The sequence below is a fragment of the Oreochromis niloticus genome, linkage group LG13 (genome assembly GCF_001858045.2).
Source record: "Oreochromis niloticus isolate F11D_XX linkage group LG13, O_niloticus_UMD_NMBU, whole genome shotgun sequence".
Taxonomy (NCBI): domain Eukaryota; kingdom Metazoa; phylum Chordata; class Actinopteri; order Cichliformes; family Cichlidae; genus Oreochromis; species Oreochromis niloticus.
The window spans coordinates 8,391,923-8,410,004 of NC_031978.2; the positions used below are offsets into that span (position 1 = coordinate 8,391,923).

An 18,082-nucleotide genomic window follows, 5' to 3' on the forward strand; every position below is an offset into this window, starting at 1 on the left:
TGTCTTGCCCAAGGACACAACGACCGAGACTGTCCTGGGCTCGAACTGGCAACCTTCCGGTTACAAGACGAACTTGCCAACTCTTTGAGCCACGAACTTTAGTAACCCTACAAATGTCACTGCTGTTTATTTTCCTGTGTTCATTTATATCAGAAGTGATAGAAGAGCGTACGTTTTAATTTTTCAGAAATCCTTCAGTCAGAACATAGTATATCATTGTTAGATGGAAACTAGCAAGCTAACTCCCTGCTATCTCCCTGCTTTGCAGTGTTGGAAATAATGGTGGCCACACAAAATATTGACGCTTTGGGCACAGTTTGGACATTTTCACTTAGGGGTGTACTCACTTTTGTTCCCAGCGGTTTAGGCAATAATGGCTGTATGTTGAGTTATTTTTAGGTGAGAACAAATTTACACTGCTATACAAACTGTACACTGACTACTTTATATTGTATCAAAGTCTCATATCTTCAGTGTTGTCCCATGAGAAGAGATAATAAAATATTTACAAAAATGTGAGGGGTGTACTGACTTTTGTGAGATACTGTATATGCTTTGCTGTGCACTAATTATCTTCATTACATACTTTTATCATACTGCATACCTAATTCTTCATCATTATCATTATTTTCGATCAATATAATTTGTTATTGGTGAGTACCCAATGACTTCACAGTAATTTAATTAAATTTAATTAAATTATTAGTGTATTTACCCTACATATAGAAAAGAGATGTGCTTGGATAGATAACAGTACATATAGGAATAACATTGGTATTTTACATTCTAGCACTGCAGGAGACATAGCAGTACAGTACTGTATATTATATACATTACGCTGAGTTTTAGGGTTTAAACTACCAAAATAGGTATTTATAGGCATTTTTTTGACCACATCCAAAATGTGGCTGCTGAGGATTTCCATCATGGACTGTGCATTTCTACTTAACTAAACCTTTTCACTCACATTGTGTTTATACACCACTCTGCATTTAATCATTAGTTATTATTAATCTCTGGCTCTCTTCCACAGTGTGTCTTCTGACCTGTCTGTCTCTGGTGACTTAAAGGTTTCTCTATGCAGGAAAATATTTGGTAACATCACCTGGAAAACAATGGTGCACGTGTGCTGCATGATAAAGGAGAAAACAGACGGGTTATACATACTTAGATCTGAGCACAGGGTCTACTCCCACTGTTGGTTCATCGAGGATGAGCAGCTCTGGATTATGCAGCAGAGCCACCCCAAGAGACACCCTTCGCTGCTGACCCCCACTGTAACACAAAAGCAATCAAATGCCAAAGTGGGAGAGACAAAACCTACAGGACAAACCTGCCTGACAGCACGGAGGCACACAACAGCATCTGAGGCAGGGATGTTGGGAAGAATGCACATTTTCATAAATTAACCTGGATTTATTTATATGGTCTAAAAGTAAAAAACATTTTCTAACACCCCAGACATAAGTCGACTTATGTTATATATTCTTCAAGATCAAACAAAAAATATTATGCAGAGTGGACAGTTTCAGCAGCTTGTCAGTTACATAAGGCTGCAGCAGAACAAGCAGAGGTTAGAAGAGCAACAGCCTGTTGCAAAATCTTTACCAAAACAGTTAAACAGACAGACCAGCATAAAATAGTTTTATCCATAAGGTGCAGCTCGGTAACATGCAGAGTTGACAAAAGTGCAGACATCGTGTACTTAAGAAGTACAAATACTACTGTTAAAAAATACTCCAGTAAAAGTACTGATTCAACTTCTTTATTGAAATAAAAGTAAAAAAAGTGACAGGCTCTGAAATGTACTCAAAGTAAGAAAGTAAAGAGTAGCTCCTTGTTCTATTTTAACATAATCATAAAATAATATCACTACATTTCAGCCACATTTTGGATGTGGTCAAAAAAAACACTGCAATGTAACTTTTTTAAATTAAAAGGAAAATAAAAAATATATATCTATTTTCTGTTGCCAACGTTGTAGAGGTTGACTTTACCTCTAAACAGTGGTCAGTGGGATTCAGCAGATGGGGGAACCCTAAAATTGGTTGTAATGGCTCTCGGAAAAGAATCATAACTCACAATAATTTCTATTGAATGCTCCAGTAGATTTTCTTAGTGTACAGGCTGTGATCTGGTGACCAGCTGCTCTTTGTTGATATACACAACTGAATTTACCCAGATGTCAGCAGATGTTTCATAAGGTGTCTCAGCTGATTTTCACACTGACGGAACACCCTTTATGCTGTGATTACATTAGACAGTATAAAGTTGGTATGAAGGTGGGATTCAGTCAATGGATCTAAGCATAATCTGCTAAAATTCATATAAGTGCACCAGTCACATACTGTTCTTCACTTTAAATCCATCACAGCACAGCAAACTAACCTGTTTATCCTGCACTAATCTGCAAAGGATTTTCAAGCAGCCTTTAAATGAAGCTTATGCATAAGTTCAGTAAGGAAAATCTATAGCTTCACATCTGTTCACTCCCAGGTGCTGCCGACTAAATCTAAGCATTATCACTTCCACTCTCCCACGCTGTCAAGCTGTTTGTGTCATCACTGGTCTTGTCCAATCACTTTCTCCTGGCCGTCTCCAGGCCAATCAGCATTTATGCCGCTTCTGCCGTGTCTTTCTCCTTCGCAGATGCCTTTGTGCCACCCACCTCCTTCCCATTTCCACCTCTCGTCTCTCAAGCTCCATTCAAGCCACCTTCATTTCCACAACTATCTATATTCTGTTCAGAGGCGGAGGCAGACAATCGAAACACCTGGGGCTTAGCCCTAAAGGGTAGTATGCATGTGGGATTTTTTTTTGGGGGGGGGGTAGAAATGACTGAAAGATTAATAGGCTCTGTTTTGAGTTTTGTTCAAAAAAGAATGACTTCATATAGGGAAAAATATATATCACATCTGCAGGACACCTTAAACTAGTTTTTTTCATTAAGCAGCAAGGCAGAACAAAGTCAGGGCTGGATCAAGACAAAGGGACTAAACCCCAATTCAACCAGACCCAGAACTGATCCAGAATTAAAACAGGACTACAACAGTTCAAAATCAGGACTACTTAGGACTTCACCAAAACAGAACCAGAATCAGAACTAGATGATAGTAGCACTAAAAATCATCATAGACCTGCACTACACTTATTTTTTAATTCTACCAAAGTACACTATTTAGATTCAGAAAAGTTTATATAATTATTTAGCCTTGTTGTTCAAACAAGCCTGGATAACTTAATAAATATAGAATTTGAAAAATAACAAACCTAAAAAGAAACACTAGGTACGAGATACATGAGTACCTATGATACGGTGATACTTTTGGTAAAAAACCATTTGACTAACATGTCGGTCTCACCTGCTCTTGTTCCCTCTCTGTTCTGTCCTCATTCTCCATCTCCCTCTCTCTCTCTGTTCCTCTCTCTCTCTCTTTGTGCTGACAATCATCAAATATACAGTTGAAACCAGATATTTACATACTCTTCAGATCAAAACACAAACACTTTTTTAATTGTAACATCAAATCAGACTAAATGTTTATTTTTTTTAGATTGATAAATATAAAAAACATATTTGTTAACTTTAAGAGTAAAGAGAGAAATTGTCTGTATTTCTTAATTGCAAATGGCACCAAATTGTATTCAAAATTGAGCCACATTTATGGAGCTCCACAATTCTTTTCCTGGTGTTTTGGTTGACAGGCATATAAGGCAAAACATAGGCTCTGTGTTTTGCCTTATATGCATACACAGGTGTGCCACCAATTTACTCACATGGACTCTACTAACCTATCAGAAGCTTCTTAAGCTCAGAATGGAATTGTCTGGAGTTTTCTTATTAATTAACAATAAACTTGGTGTATATGTACTCCTAAATTTGATGAAAGTGATAAAAATAGACAGCTCTGTCTCTCTTTATTCTGACATTTAACTAATTCAAAAGATATTTCAATATTTATTTATCCAAAACAAAACAAGTTTACTCTAAATTGATGTTGTACAGTAAAAAAATGTTCTTGTGTTTTCCATAAAGTGTATGTAAATATCTGGTTTAAACTGTGAATATACTGCTGTGTATTGAAATTCCTCTTGTTTTGCATAGAAATATACTGAACAACATACAAAGCATAATATATAAAATAACATCTACCAGAGTTTTTTCTTTGAAAGAAGCTCCTTATGTCCATTCTTGTATATCAGTACATTACTGAAACCGATTTATTTAGCCATGGAGGGTAACAACTGAAAATATGAAATAAACACACATGTAAGCTAAGACTCTCTAAACAAACAGCATTGTTGTTGTTCGGCTTTTCATTTCGTCATTTGTTGATTCACTTCAAGAGCAAGTAACGTAATATGGGTCAAGTGATCAGTTTGATATCAATCTTTCGTGATACACCGTCATATTTACATCATTTGTACAGTACGAATGATTTGCTTTGGTACCTGGTCAAACTTCAGTTCTCCTCTGTCTGCCTGGCTGCGTTTCTCCAACAGCGCACTCGAGGCAGCAGCTCCCCCCGCCCCCTCGCTCAGTCGCTTAGTGCCTGAGCTCGGATCATACCAATATTAGGGGGGATTTACGCACAGTTGTAAATTCCCACAGTGTGCACTATGTGCTTCGAATATTGTGTGTAGTTTTTGTTTTATACAGTTGTCAGTCAGGCATCTAACTATGAAAAAATTACACTCCAAAAGACCCCGGGCTTCTGAAAAAACAACCCAGGCTTAAGCCCAGTAAGCCACCCCCCCGCTCCGCTCTGATTCTGTTCATCAATAAATCATGTTTATCCTTTCTAATGATCTGTCCTTATTGAAATAGCAGTTAGTCTAACTCGGTTTGTTTTGCAGCATGTTTCACAATATAAAAAAAACATAATGTCACATGTACAGACCAAATATTTGATTTTAAAAAATAGGGACTTACATGTAAGTTTTAAATTTTCAGTTTATCAAATCCCACTGAGCAGTCCTTACATTTAAATCTAACCTCTCTCCTCCCCCTCCTGACCTGTCTTTCTTATCTTTGGGCGAAGTTGGCTCTCTTTCTTTTCCCTCCTTGTGAAATACAGCAGCTGGACCTTTAGCTAGCAACACATTGTGAGACAAACTGCACAAAAACAGTTTGTGTGGTGGCTGATGTTTGTTAAGCTGACAGAAATGTTACATTTGAAATTACCTGCTACTTTTTGTCTGTTTTGTTTTAAATGCCCTGGTATTTCTTTGTGAAGCACTTTGTGATCTTTGTCTTGAAAGTGTCTGTGAAGGTTCTCAGTCATCCAGGTCATCGTAGTCAAAGGAGTTTGCAAAGAAAAGCGTCTGGACTTCTTTGAGTTGCTTGAAGACGTTTCACCTCTCATCCGAGAAGCTTCTTCAGTTCTAAGGTCAAATGGCCGAGAGTCCCAGATTTAAACCCAGTGGGAGTATCACCCCAAGGTCCTTTGTCCCTCCTTGGGGGGATACTCCCACTGGGTTTAAATCTGGGACTCTCGGCCATTTGACCTTAGAACTGAAGAAGCTTCTCGGATGAGAGGTGAAACGTCTTCAAGCAACTCAAAGAAGTCCAGACGCTTTTCTTTGCAAACTCCTTTGTCTTGAAAGGTCCTATAAATAAAAGTTTACTTACTTACATAACTACTTTAAAATGTCACTCCCTTTATGCTTGCTCATCTTCAGTAGGGCTAGCTAGATGCAATTGCAACTTAGGGACACCTGCAGTAGTTCCAGTGTGTGCCAAACAAAAACAAGAAACAAAAAACAACCCAGACCTTTCATCTCTAATTATGTCACAGGGCTACCACATAGTGACAGACAACCATTCACACCCAAAGGCATTTTAGAATTACCAATTAGCTTAACCCCATTAACTGCATGTCTTTGGAGCCAGAGTACCTGGGAAGAGCATGCAAAGAAAGACCCTAGTCAGGTGGTGGAATCAAATTCAGGATCTTCTTGCTGTGAGCCAACAATGCTAATCACTGCACCACCATGCTGCCCCAAGTTACACCACAAACAAAATTGGCATTTAATGGCATTAAATGAGCTTCCAATAAAAACTCGTGTGAGGGGCTCCGGGAGAACAGACGGCTCTTTATAATAGATAGCAATTACTTTTATCAAAGGGCCATAAAGTTATCTGTCACATGTACTGATCTCAGTGCCTTAGAGATTGTGCTGAAGATTCATACTTATGGAAGTCGACTTTTAGAGCTGCTTCGTTTGCGAACAACACAGCACTAGTAGCTATGGACTAATTAGCCAGCAGTTCCTTAAACAATGCTAACTGCTACAAACTGATTTTTTTCAAAAATGACAAGTGACATATGATAGATGACAAGTGTTGGATTATCTAAATGTCTATCACCACTAACAACATGCTGGAAAAAAAGAAAACCCCTGCAGTCTATGGGGCTTGACAAGCCAATTATTCACAGTTATTTAGGGTACCAAGCCATAAAGTTACTTGGTCAGTCGATGATTATTGTTGTCTTTGTAATGAAAAGTTGCAAATAAAAGGCTGTCACAGAATACTTGAGAAATATTTGGACAATTTGTCAAGCATTCTGTGACAGAACAAATATTTGGACGATCTTCTGTAACAGCTAAAATGTGACCATAGCTGCAACTTGTTTGGTGTCCAGTTCTTCAAACAACTATAATTAGGCAGGATTACCTTCGGTTGTGATCAAGAAAACTGATATTCAGAAAATTAAATGTAACTGATGTAATGGTACATCTCTCTTTATGTGAGTCTTGCTTTCAGTATTATTGTTCTCGCAAAACTAAACTGAATATAAGCTTTAGCTCACTGAATTTTAAAATAATGTTTTCTGTAAAGTTAACTGCTGCATTTTATGTGGTTTTTACCTGAGATTTTGAACCAGGCTGGTCTTCTGAGGTAGCTCCAGAACGTCAATGAGATGATTCATGCGCTCCTGGATCTTCTTAGATGTCAGGCCATGAATTCGGCCATAGAAGATCAGGGTGTCACTGATGGTAAACTCACTGTACAGCGCCAATTTCTGTGCAACACAAACGCAAACAAGACATAAAACTGCTCTGATTAGGTTAAATGTTTTCTCCACAAGGACATACATCATATGCCTGACTTTACCCCAAAAGACTTGACAAAATAAAATGATGAGAGAAACATCAGTTAATTTGATTATTACTGCGACACAGTCAAACAATAGTGCTGCCTGACAAACCTTACATTGCTAGTTTAAAGCCAAATCTATCCGATCCAACCTGAAGAGATGCATCAGAGAGGCGAAGGGGGGACTATAGGAGGAGGATTGAGGACCATCTGGAGAGTAACAACAGCCGGCAGGTGTGGCAGGGCATCCAGCATCTAGCCAACTATAAGATCAATCTCGGAGCTGCGGAAGGTGACCTGGCGCTGGCGGAGGAGCTGAATATCTTCTTCACCCGCTTTGAGGCCATGATATTGGAGGTATTGGAGCCACAGCAGCAACACGCCGCCCACAGAAGCACCACCCTCACCCTGGAAGAACACGAGGTGAGGCGCACTCTGCAGGCCGTTAACTCGAGGAAGGCGGCGGGTCCTGACGGTGTGCCAGGTCGAATATTGAGGGATTGTGCAGAACAGCTGGCTGGGATCTTCACCAGGATCTTCAACAAATCCCTCACACAGGCGACTGTCCCACTCTGCCTGAAGTCCTCCATCATAGTCCCCTTGCCTAAGAAGCCCCATATCACCAGCCTGAATGACTACAGACCAGTGGCACTCACCCCAGTGGTAATGAAATGCTTTGAGAAGCTGGTCCACAGACACATCACAGCAGGCCTGCCCCGCAGCCTGGACCCACACCAGTTTGTTGACAGAGCAAACCGGTCCACAGAAGACGCTGTAGCCACAGCACTCCATGCTGCCGTAACACACCTGGAAGAGCATGGGAGCTATGTGCGGATGCTCTTCGTGGATTACTGCTCAGCTTTTAACACCATCCTTGCACACAAACTGGTGGCCAAGCTACAAGACCTGGGGCTTCCATACAGCACCTGCTTGTGGATCAACAGCTTCCTCTGGGGCCGTAAACAGAGAGTCAGAGTTGGCCATCACACATCCTCAGCCCCGAGTCTCAGCGCTGAATCACCCCAGGGCTGTGTGCTCAGTCCACTGCTCTACTCTCTCTACACATACGACTGCACTCCTCTCCACCAGAGCAACATCTTTGTGAAATTTGCAGATGACACCACCGTGGTGGGGCTCATTTCCAGGGGTGACGAGTCTGCTTACAGAGATGAGGTGGAGCAGCTGTCGTCATGGTGTAAGGCCAATAACCTCCTCCTCAACACTTCAAAAACCAAAGAACTCATAATAGATTTCAGAAGGAAAATGGCAGAGATCCAACCACTATTCATTAATGGAGACTGTGTAGAAAGGGTGGCAAGCTTCTGCTTCCTGGGAGTCAACATAGAGGAGAACCTTTCCTGGAGTGCGAACACCTCCGAGCTGCTGAAAAAGCCCCAACAGAGACTGTACTTCCTGAGAATTCTCAGGAGGAGTAACATCACACAGAGGCTGCTGGTGTCCTTCTACAGAGCCACCATTGAGAGTGTTCTAACCTATTGCATGTGCATCTGGTACACTAGCTGCACAGTGGCTCAGCGGAAAGCACTCCAAGGGATCATTAACACCGCCCAAAAGATCACTGGCTGCCCTCTCCCCACTCTGGAAGATCTACACAACACCCGCTGTCTTAAAAAAGCCCAAAACATTATAAAAGATACCTCACATCTTGGCCACTCCCTGTTTGAACTGTTGCCCTCAGGCAGACGGTACAGAGCAATCAGTGTAAGGACTAATAAACTCAAACACAGCTTTTATCCAACTGCAATAACACATCTGAATACTGCTACAAAAAATGTCCATCACGCCACTCTTGTATTAATCTATGCGCTGACTGAAGCATGTATGTGGGAATGTATGTGAATGTTTGCTGATACTTCTTATTAGCACTTTAAGTATTCTATTTATTTTATTTATTGAATTTTATTGTTTTATTTATATTTTGATATTGTTAGGGATGATGCACTGATCGGGCACCATTTTTAATTTCGTTGCACCTGTGACAATGACAATAAAGATTCTGATTCTGATCCACATTGTGGCAAAAGAAAACATTTAAGAAATTACATTCCTCCCACTCTAGGTTGCAGATTGCTTCCTGCATTAATGAATGCAATGCTCAGGTTAACACATAGGAAGACAAATACCATGTTGTGTTATCTGCTTCATGAGATACTGCAGCAAAGGCTAAATTACAGGAGCCTTATAGCAAGGTGATACAATTTATAGAGAAGCTGATGTGGACGTTGGGGTAATTATTTTCTGGATTGAACACAAATGCTCAAAGCTGGCATGGACAAATAGCTGAAAATAAATTGTAGCCTATTTGGGTACGCTTTGCCAAACAAAAGATACAGATTAAAGAAACAAGGAAGTGTTGCCTTTGTGTCAGTTCAGTAAATTTGCTGCTTTTTCAAAGACTTTAAGGACTTTTGGGTACATAAGAATTTCAACAAATCTAAACAAGAGAAGGACCACACCTTTTAACATGAATAGATGCTGTGTAGTGTTTACCTGTGGCATGTATCCAACTTTCTTCCCTGGAACTTTGTGACCCGGAAACTTAGGCGGCTTCCCCAAAACAGTAATGTGACCCTGTGAGATTTTCAAGGCTCCCACAATGCATTTCAGAAGTGTGGTCTTCCCACATCCGCTGGGTCCCAAAAGGCCATAACTGCAAAACAGTCACAAGAATTTTAGATAAAACTTAAAGTGTCTGTGTTAGATTTTTCAGAGGTAAATGTTTGCGTAGTGCAAAGCATATGACGAGTAGATGCTGCTCTTTTCCTGGCACACAAATAGAGTATCACAGCCCTTCTGGAGTTTGAGTTAATTCAAAGGAAATTGATTTACCATGCTAGAAAAAGTACCTCTAGTAGACTGGAAGCCACCATGTTCCCCCACCAACCTGCTCATGTGTCTAACAGCACACAAACTTTGGTAATTGGTGATTCTCTTCTGAGATACGTGAAGCTAGAGACACCAGCAACCACGATAAATTCTCTTCCAGGGGCCAAAGCAGGCAACATTGGGGGAAATTAAAAACTGCTAGCTAAGGGCAGCAATCTTACACACCAGCTTATTAATCAACCAAAGATTCAGAGAGAGTTTTAATTCATTTGAAAGCACGACGCTTAGCCATGTCCACCCTAGCTGGAAAAACCAAAAAACTGTTTTATTTGTTGTTATCTAAACTACAGTAATTATTGTGGGTGATTTTAACAGCCATGTAGATGCTAAAATGCAAACAATGGATTACACAGCAGTGGGGAATAGATTTCATTGTAATAGATGTAGTAGTAGATGTTTCTGAAAGTGCTTCAATGCCTTGTAAAACTATTCTTCTTTTGAGTTGCAAACAATTAAAGTTGGCTCTATGAACATGTTTTATTGTGTTTTAATTTATCGCCCTCGTGGCCCTGCTACTGTTTTTGTAAAGGATTTTAGGGACTTAATATCTTCTATTATCAAGCTGGAAAAATCAAATTTTGGGGGGGATTTTAACATTCATATTGATGATGCCTCATCAAACTTAACAGCTGAACTTTTATCTATATCTGATTGCTTTAACTTTGTCCAACATATTTCTGGACCAGCCCATCTAAAAGGCCATATCTTGGACCTTATCTTTTATTTGGGCGTCAAGATTAGTAATGTGTTTGTGGAGGACGTACATTTGAGTGATCATAATTGTGTCTTTTTTTAACCTCAATTTTAGCTGTAAACAAACACTCTTAAAATCAAAAAGTCATACATGCATAATAACTGAGCCCGCTGCTGTGAGGTTCTTTGTCATGTTTGACAGTTCTCAACTTTATAATGGAAATTGTCATGATTCGGCTGTGTAGCAGGCAGGATTGGATCCAAATGCAAACTCACGGAGGCAAAAGTAAACTCAAACACAGGAAAAATAATACAAAACTATACTGGGAAATTATATAAACTAACACACAAAGAGGCACACAGGGAAACACACAGCCATGATTGAGGGAGATGACAAAGGACCGAGGGACACGCTGACATAAATACACAGAATGATAATGAGGAAGTGAGAACACACGGGGAACACAGCAGACGAATAAAAATGACACCACAGGGGAAGCAAAACAAGACACGCCGAACATGGAAACATGAGACCTTCACAATAAAACAGGTAATGGAGGAACACAAGACTGACACGTGTTTGACAGAGGAGTTTAGGAAAGGCAGACAAGAGGGAGCAAGGGAACACTAGGGAGAGAGGAGACATGATGAGCTGGGGAAACATAGAATGTTAGACCAGGAGGGAAATAAGATGCAAGAGGTCACACAACATATATAAACACAGACACACCGAGAGAGAGACAGAGGGCAAAGACACAAGAGGGAATCTAATAATCAAGAATCTAAACAGGGAATAAAATAAATTCATTATAGAATAACTAAGATGATAAATAAACCTGAACATAAACTATAATACAAAATAATACTAGAACACAAGAAACTCAAAATGCTGGGTCAAAAGGATCCAGAACCATGACAGAAATGATGTAAACACTCTTATCCAATCCTTTAATATAGAATGCTCATGAATTTTGGATCAAGTGTCACCTCTTAAAACAAGCTCTATCTCACAGGATAAAACATGACCTTGGATAAATGAGTCTCTCTTGAACTTCAGGAGAATATGCCCCAAAGCTGAATAACAATGGAAGAAAACTTAACTTGAAGTACACAGGCTCTATTTCAGAGATCTCATGCTCTCATTAAAGGAAATAGTGAAAAATGTCAGATCAGAATATTTTTCTGGACTCATATCAAAAAACAAGCAAATCCCAAGATTCTGTTTGATAAAATCAGTGCTATTGTGTCCCCAGATTTGGTACCTTTAAATGTGCACTCTAAAGCAGACAGCAACAAACCTCTTCGATTTTTGGTTCATAAAATCAAAGAAATCAATGCCAAAATCTCTCCAAAGCTTCCTTGTTTTGCTAGTGAGGCACCTCCTTCGCACTCCTGGTCAACTTTTGCAACTAAATAGCAAGCCTGATGGACAAAATGAGGCCATCTTCAAGCCCATCAGATATTCTCTTCACTAAGCTTTTCACCAACGCCTTTGATACTATTTGTTCTTGGGTTGTAAACCGCGGGCCATGTCCATGCCTGTCATCCACTGATCCAACTCATCCCTGCCGCTGGTCCATGGGCCAAGATGCAGATGGTCGTGGCCGATTTCCCATCCTGCAGTATTCTGTTTACTTGTCTAAACAATAAAGGGCTGGCTCGTCTCCAGGTTGTTTAAAACTCTGAATATATACATACACATACATATACACATACATACACACACACACACACACACACATACACATACACACACACATACACACACACACACATACATACATACACACATACATACATACATACATACATACATAGATAGATAGATAGATAGATATACATAAGTTAAAGATGGAGGTGAGAACATCAGCTTCAGCATGTGTATATATATATATATATACATATATATATATATATATATATATATATATATATATATACATATATATATATATACACATACATATATATATATACCATAATACCAAGGGCTCAGAGAAGAGCTCGAGAGGATGTGGAGGGTGAAGGTAACGGTGGTCCCCGTGGTAATCGGAGCACTAGGTGCGGTGACTCCCAAGCTAGGCGTGTGGCTCCAGCAGATCCCGGGAACAACATCGGACATCTCTGTCCAGAAGAGCGCAGTCCTGGGAACAGCTAAGATACTCCGCAGGACCCTCAAGCTCCCAGGCCTCTGGTAGAGGACCCGAGCTTAGAAGGATAAAACCGCCCGCAGGGGCGTGCTGGGTGTTTTATATATACAGTATATATATATATATCTATATATATCTATATATATATATATATAGATATATATGTATATATATAAATATATATATATATATATATATACATACACATATATATACATATATACATATATATATATACACACATGCTGAAGCTGATGTTCTCACCTCCATCTTTAACCTTTCCCTAAGTCAGAGCATCATTCTCACATGCTTCAAGACCACAACTATCATCCCTCTCCCCAAGAAAAGCCCAGCCACCTGCCTAAATGACTACACACCAGTTGCACTCCAATCATTGCAAGGTGTTTTAAGAGAGTGGTGCTGGCCTACATTAAGAACAATATTCCAGACACTCTGGATCCCCTGCAGTATGTCTACTGGCCCAACAGGTCCATGTCAGATGCCATCACTGCTGCCCTTCACTATTCACTCTCCCACCTGGAAAATAATGACTCCTACATCAGGGTACTCTTTGTTGACTATAGCGCCGCCTTCAACACGGTCATCCCTCACAAATTCATCCACAAACTGTCTACACTTGGCTTGCACCCCACCTTCTATGACTGGCTACAGAACTTTTTGACTGGCAGGCTGGCAATAGGACTTCAGTCAGCATTACCACAAACATTGGAGTTCCACAGGGTTGCGTCCTCAGCCACATTCGCTACACACTGTACACTCACGACTGTGTCGCCTCCAACAAACAACAACCTCACCCTCAACACTGATAAAACAAAGGAGATGATAGTGGACATGAGGAAGAAGAAGAGGCCTCACCAGCTGCTGTTTATCCGGGAGAGTGAAGTGGAGAGAGTGAGCAGCTTTAGGTACCTGGGCATTCACATCAGTGAGGACCTCACCTGGAAACTGAACACCACACAGCTGATCAAGAAGGTTCAGCAGCGGCTGTACTTCCTGAGGAGGTTGAGGAAATTTGGGATGTCAGCCAAGATCCTCAGCAGCTTCTACAGCTGCATTGTGGAGAGCACACTGATCAGCTGCATCACTGCATGGTACAGCAGCACTACTGGTATGGATCACAAACGCCTGCAGAGAGTGATAACAACTGCGGAGGAGATCACCAGGACCCCGCTGCCCTCTCTACAGAGCATTTACCATCGCAGAGTCCAGAGGAGCTGCCTCCATCCTCAAAGACACACCAAACACGGACTGTTCACACTTCTGCCCTCGAGAAAAAGGTTTAGAAGTGTGAAATCCAGAACGTCTCGACTCAACAACTCCTTCTTCCCCACTGCTATCAGACTCCTGAACAGCTGACCTACCTCAACTGCAATTTGCACACTAAGTTCATTTTGCACATTAAGTTCCTTTGTACATCCATTTACACTGACAACTGCATACCTCACTTGTCTTCATTTACTTATTTTGTACTTATTTATTTATCTTTCACTATTATTTATCCTTATTTTTACCTTATTTGTCTTAATATCTTGTCTTATTTTTATCCTTATTTATCTTGTTCCTTCAACCCTACCTAACTTGGCATTTGTGTATGGACAGCAAAGGAAGAATTTCATTGCACAGAGAAATGCTATTTCTTCTGTACACATGACAATAAACACTTTGAATCTTGAATATTTTCAAAAGTGCTCTAATGTTTTCGGAGATGCCAGGCATGAACATTTTCACACTTTTCTCTCTTGTTTTTCTCTCAAAGTTCAAACCTTCGTAGAAAAATAACTCCAGTATTATAGAAGATCAAACCCTGTTTTCAGGTCCAGAACATGGAACAACTGCGAGAGAATTCAACATTAATGAATCAATGGTACCGAAGTAGAGGAAGCAAGTAGAATGAGTTAAGTTTGACTTGTCTGACTGTTTTGTTTCGCTTAATGCACCTTATAATCTGGTGTGCCTTATGGTCTGAAAAATATGGTATATGGTAACTTCTACTTTCCTTTAGCATGTCCAGAAGTCCAACTTTTTGTGCGATGGTTAGCATCTTCCTCTGTCTTTTGGGTGCTACCGCAGTTGCCTTTGACGGTGCAAAACGTTTCGTCGATATTGTTGTGTTTGTTGGGGAGAAAACTTACAAACATACAGTACAGTACTTCAGAGTCACACTGCTAACGATCAAAGATTTATGTAAATTTGACAAGCTGAACGCATTCTGTACTATACAGGAGACACGGCACGAGATTTATTGACAATGGTCTACAGTAGAGCTGGGCGATAGAACGATAACGTTATGTATTGCGAAATAACTTTTTCTCGATAGAAAAATTAAACTATTGCGATAGGCCGCATCTCTCTTGTCCTCTTAAAAAATAGTAAGAAGAACAGCCAATCCAAATTAAGTAGCGCAGAGCCAAACCAATCAAAGCTGCAGCGTCGCGTAACGTGACTTGTTACGTACAGCACAAGTGCCAAGCCGCACATGTGTATTTGTTTGGGAAGCAGCCAGCCGCCGTGCCGCTCGGGTAATGGAGGAAATGAGTGTGCCGACTAGAGAAAAATCAACCGGTTAAAAAAACAGGTTAAAAAAAAAAAAAAAAAAAAGAGAAAAATCAACCGAGAGCGTGACCGAAGGTTACCGAAGAGAAAACAGATGATGGTTCCAATACCGTAGAGATTGTCGAACGGAAGGGCCAGAGAAGTTCCGTAGTGTGAAGGTATTTCGGCTATTTCAAGTCTGACAAAAAACAGAGTAGCGCGCACTGTAAATTGTGCCGAAAGCAAGTCTGGAAATACAATAAACCGGTGCATGCTCAATCTCTGACTGAAAGCGCTAATTCGTCATTCGGCTTTTGTCAGACTAAAGTAACTGTTTGAAAAGCTAAGCTTTACAACAAGGAGAGATTGAGAATTTCCTTTTAGTTCTCAGTTTATTTGATATTGACAAAAGTTAGTCAATTTTGTCTGTTCTTCTGTAAAACAAACTAAGATTTATTTTTAGAATTAATATTTTGTTTCTAAGTGGAATTGACAATTTAGTCTGTTTTGTTTGTTCTATTTTGAAACTTCAACGCTTTAGCGGCTGCATTTGTGTAGTTTGCAATATTTGCCTTTATTTATCTGAAACTGAAGTCTCATGTTCCTTAAGTACATCTACCCTGTTGAACTTATTATGGGAAATAAATATTTAAATCAAAACAAGCTGCTGATTATTTCACATTTTACTTGTGAGCAACGGCACATTTAAATCTTACAAATATAGTTATTTGGCTTATATCGTGCTATATATCGTTATCGCCTGAAATGAAAAAAACATATTGTGATATGAAAAAATCTTATATCGCCCAGCTCTAGTCTACAGCCAATCAGGGTGCAGAACACAATGCGCTGTTAAAAAAAAACAAAAAAAACACGCAAAATTGCACACAAAAAAATCCGTGAAACTTCGAAGCCGTGAAAGGTGAACCGCGTTATAGTGAGGGACCACTGTATATGCACTTATAGTATGAGTTATTGCAATTTTCCCATTAAGATTTCAATGAGAAACAATGTCATTTTTTTAAGCAATAAACCAAAATATCCTGCAGCAAATTAAGGATTCAGCAGCTAATCAGTTAGCAGATGTACAACAAGGAAAAGGAAAAGTTGACTCTGTCATTGTTAATGCTAATATAAACCAAGGGCAGGAAATTTTAAAATACCTTCAGCTTTTCCCGATTTTCAGTATTCCTTATTAAAAAACATTTTGCTTTTTTTCCACATAACTATTATGATTTACATTCATTGGGTTGTATAGTTCTAGCATTCTCTGAAACAACAATCTTAAATCACAGCTTGGTTTGAGTCAGTATTGTTTACTCACATCTGTCCCTGTGGCACAGCAAGGCTCATGTTGCAGAGAGCCTTCAGTTTGCCATAAGATTGGTACACATCTTGACACCAGACTGCAAAGTTTTCCTGTCCAGTAGGTAGAGGCAACTCCAAATCATCCTCCATGTTCTCCTCCTTCAGTTAGAAGAGAGAGCACACGTTGTTAAATACCCATAACAAGCCTAATATACACCTTTGTGCAAAAACATACTGACTAATGATCTAACAGGAAAACAGCAATGTCAGAGTTTTCCAAAGTAGATTAAAGAACAATTTGTAGCAAAGCAGATAAGACAAACAAGCACAATATTATTTCAGTCTCTTAAAACATTGAGGGTTTTAAGCAATTATAGTAGAAATACAGACATAAAAAAAATCATATTGCCACTCAATACAGCTGGACACAAAGCAAAACAGTAATAGCGTTACTTTTTGATTTTAATGTTTTTGAATGGCTAAGGATCAAAACAGGACATCAGGTACCTAAATTTCAGTGAAATGGCAACCATCCTGTTCAAGCCATGTTTAGAGTGATATGAATCCTGTTAAAGGATTATTTAAATAGAACAATAAATATGTTCTACTTAGAATGTCCACTCACATTTTTAAATGTTTTTTAACGTTGTACAAACAAAATTATTTTGTGACCTTTTTTCTGTCGGCTAAACGTTAATAGTTTTTCCAACTCACCTGGTTCCTTACGTTTCTCCTGCTTCCGTCTTTCAATATTTCCATCATCATCACTTCTTCTTTACACTGACAGTCACACATAAACATACAATAATCAACTAAAAATATAAAATAACATAACGTAAAATAAAAATTAAGTTATTATAAAAGCGGGTTGGGGGTCCACATTTGATAACAGTGAACACATGCTTAGTTACAGGATAACTTCGGTGACTGTGATTTTATATGTCCACTCTTACCTGTTTCCTTTTGCCCTCTCTTTTTCTTTTTGCTGTCCTCATCCTGCTCGTTCTCCTTCAAACTTCTCAATCTTCCTTTCAGTCTTTGTGCTATCACCCAACAAAGAACAACGAAAGAGAATTACAACATTATTGAATCCAATTAAAGTCATATGTTGATTTATATCAGTTTCTATAACAAAATTTAAATCGAAAGTGGGCTGCTGCTGACCAGTTACTTTACTTTCTATGGAACGATATTTATCTCACAACAAGTGCGGAGCAAAAAAATAATAATCGGAGCAAATAATTTCATTTCACAGGCGCATTAAATTTCGCGTGCGTAGAACTCAGCAGTCCATCGCACAAAAAGCCATCGTGCAAGTGCGAGTGTCTGCTTCTTATACGTTGCTACAGTTTGACGCTCTTGCAGGTAG

At 39.5% G+C, this 18,082-nt stretch overlaps 1 protein-coding gene and 1 long non-coding RNA gene across 5 annotated transcripts in view; both read right to left on the reverse strand.

The window, feature by feature from the left end:
- LOC100704929 (ABC transporter G family member 20) overlaps positions 1 to 18,082 on the reverse strand; it is a 111,349-nt gene extending 93,267 nt beyond the window's left edge. For 2 of the 4 annotated variants that reach the window (XM_019366591.2, XM_019366589.2), the window contains exons 1-7: positions 17,878 to 18,082; positions 17,667 to 17,756; positions 17,428 to 17,493; positions 16,730 to 16,872; positions 9,614 to 9,773; positions 6,874 to 7,028; positions 1,168 to 1,275 (exon numbers count right to left, since the gene is read on the reverse strand). In XM_019366591.2, coding sequence (XP_019222136.1) covers positions 1,168 to 1,275; positions 6,874 to 7,028; positions 9,614 to 9,773; positions 16,730 to 16,872; positions 17,428 to 17,493; positions 17,667 to 17,708 — 674 coding nt within the window. In that variant the 5' untranslated portion in view covers positions 17,709 to 17,756; positions 17,878 to 18,082. The remainder of the gene's footprint in view (positions 1 to 1,167; positions 1,276 to 6,873; positions 7,029 to 9,613; positions 9,774 to 16,729; positions 16,873 to 17,427; positions 17,494 to 17,666; positions 17,757 to 17,877) is intronic. The other 2 variants (XM_019366590.2, XM_019366592.2) reach the window with 2 other exon arrangements.
- LOC112842033 (uncharacterized) lies at positions 4,165 to 4,572 on the reverse strand. Its single transcript, XR_003213608.1, has 2 exons — positions 4,453 to 4,572; positions 4,165 to 4,245 (listed from the first exon to the last, which is right to left on the reverse strand). It is a non-coding gene; the product is annotated as an uncharacterized LOC112842033 (long non-coding RNA).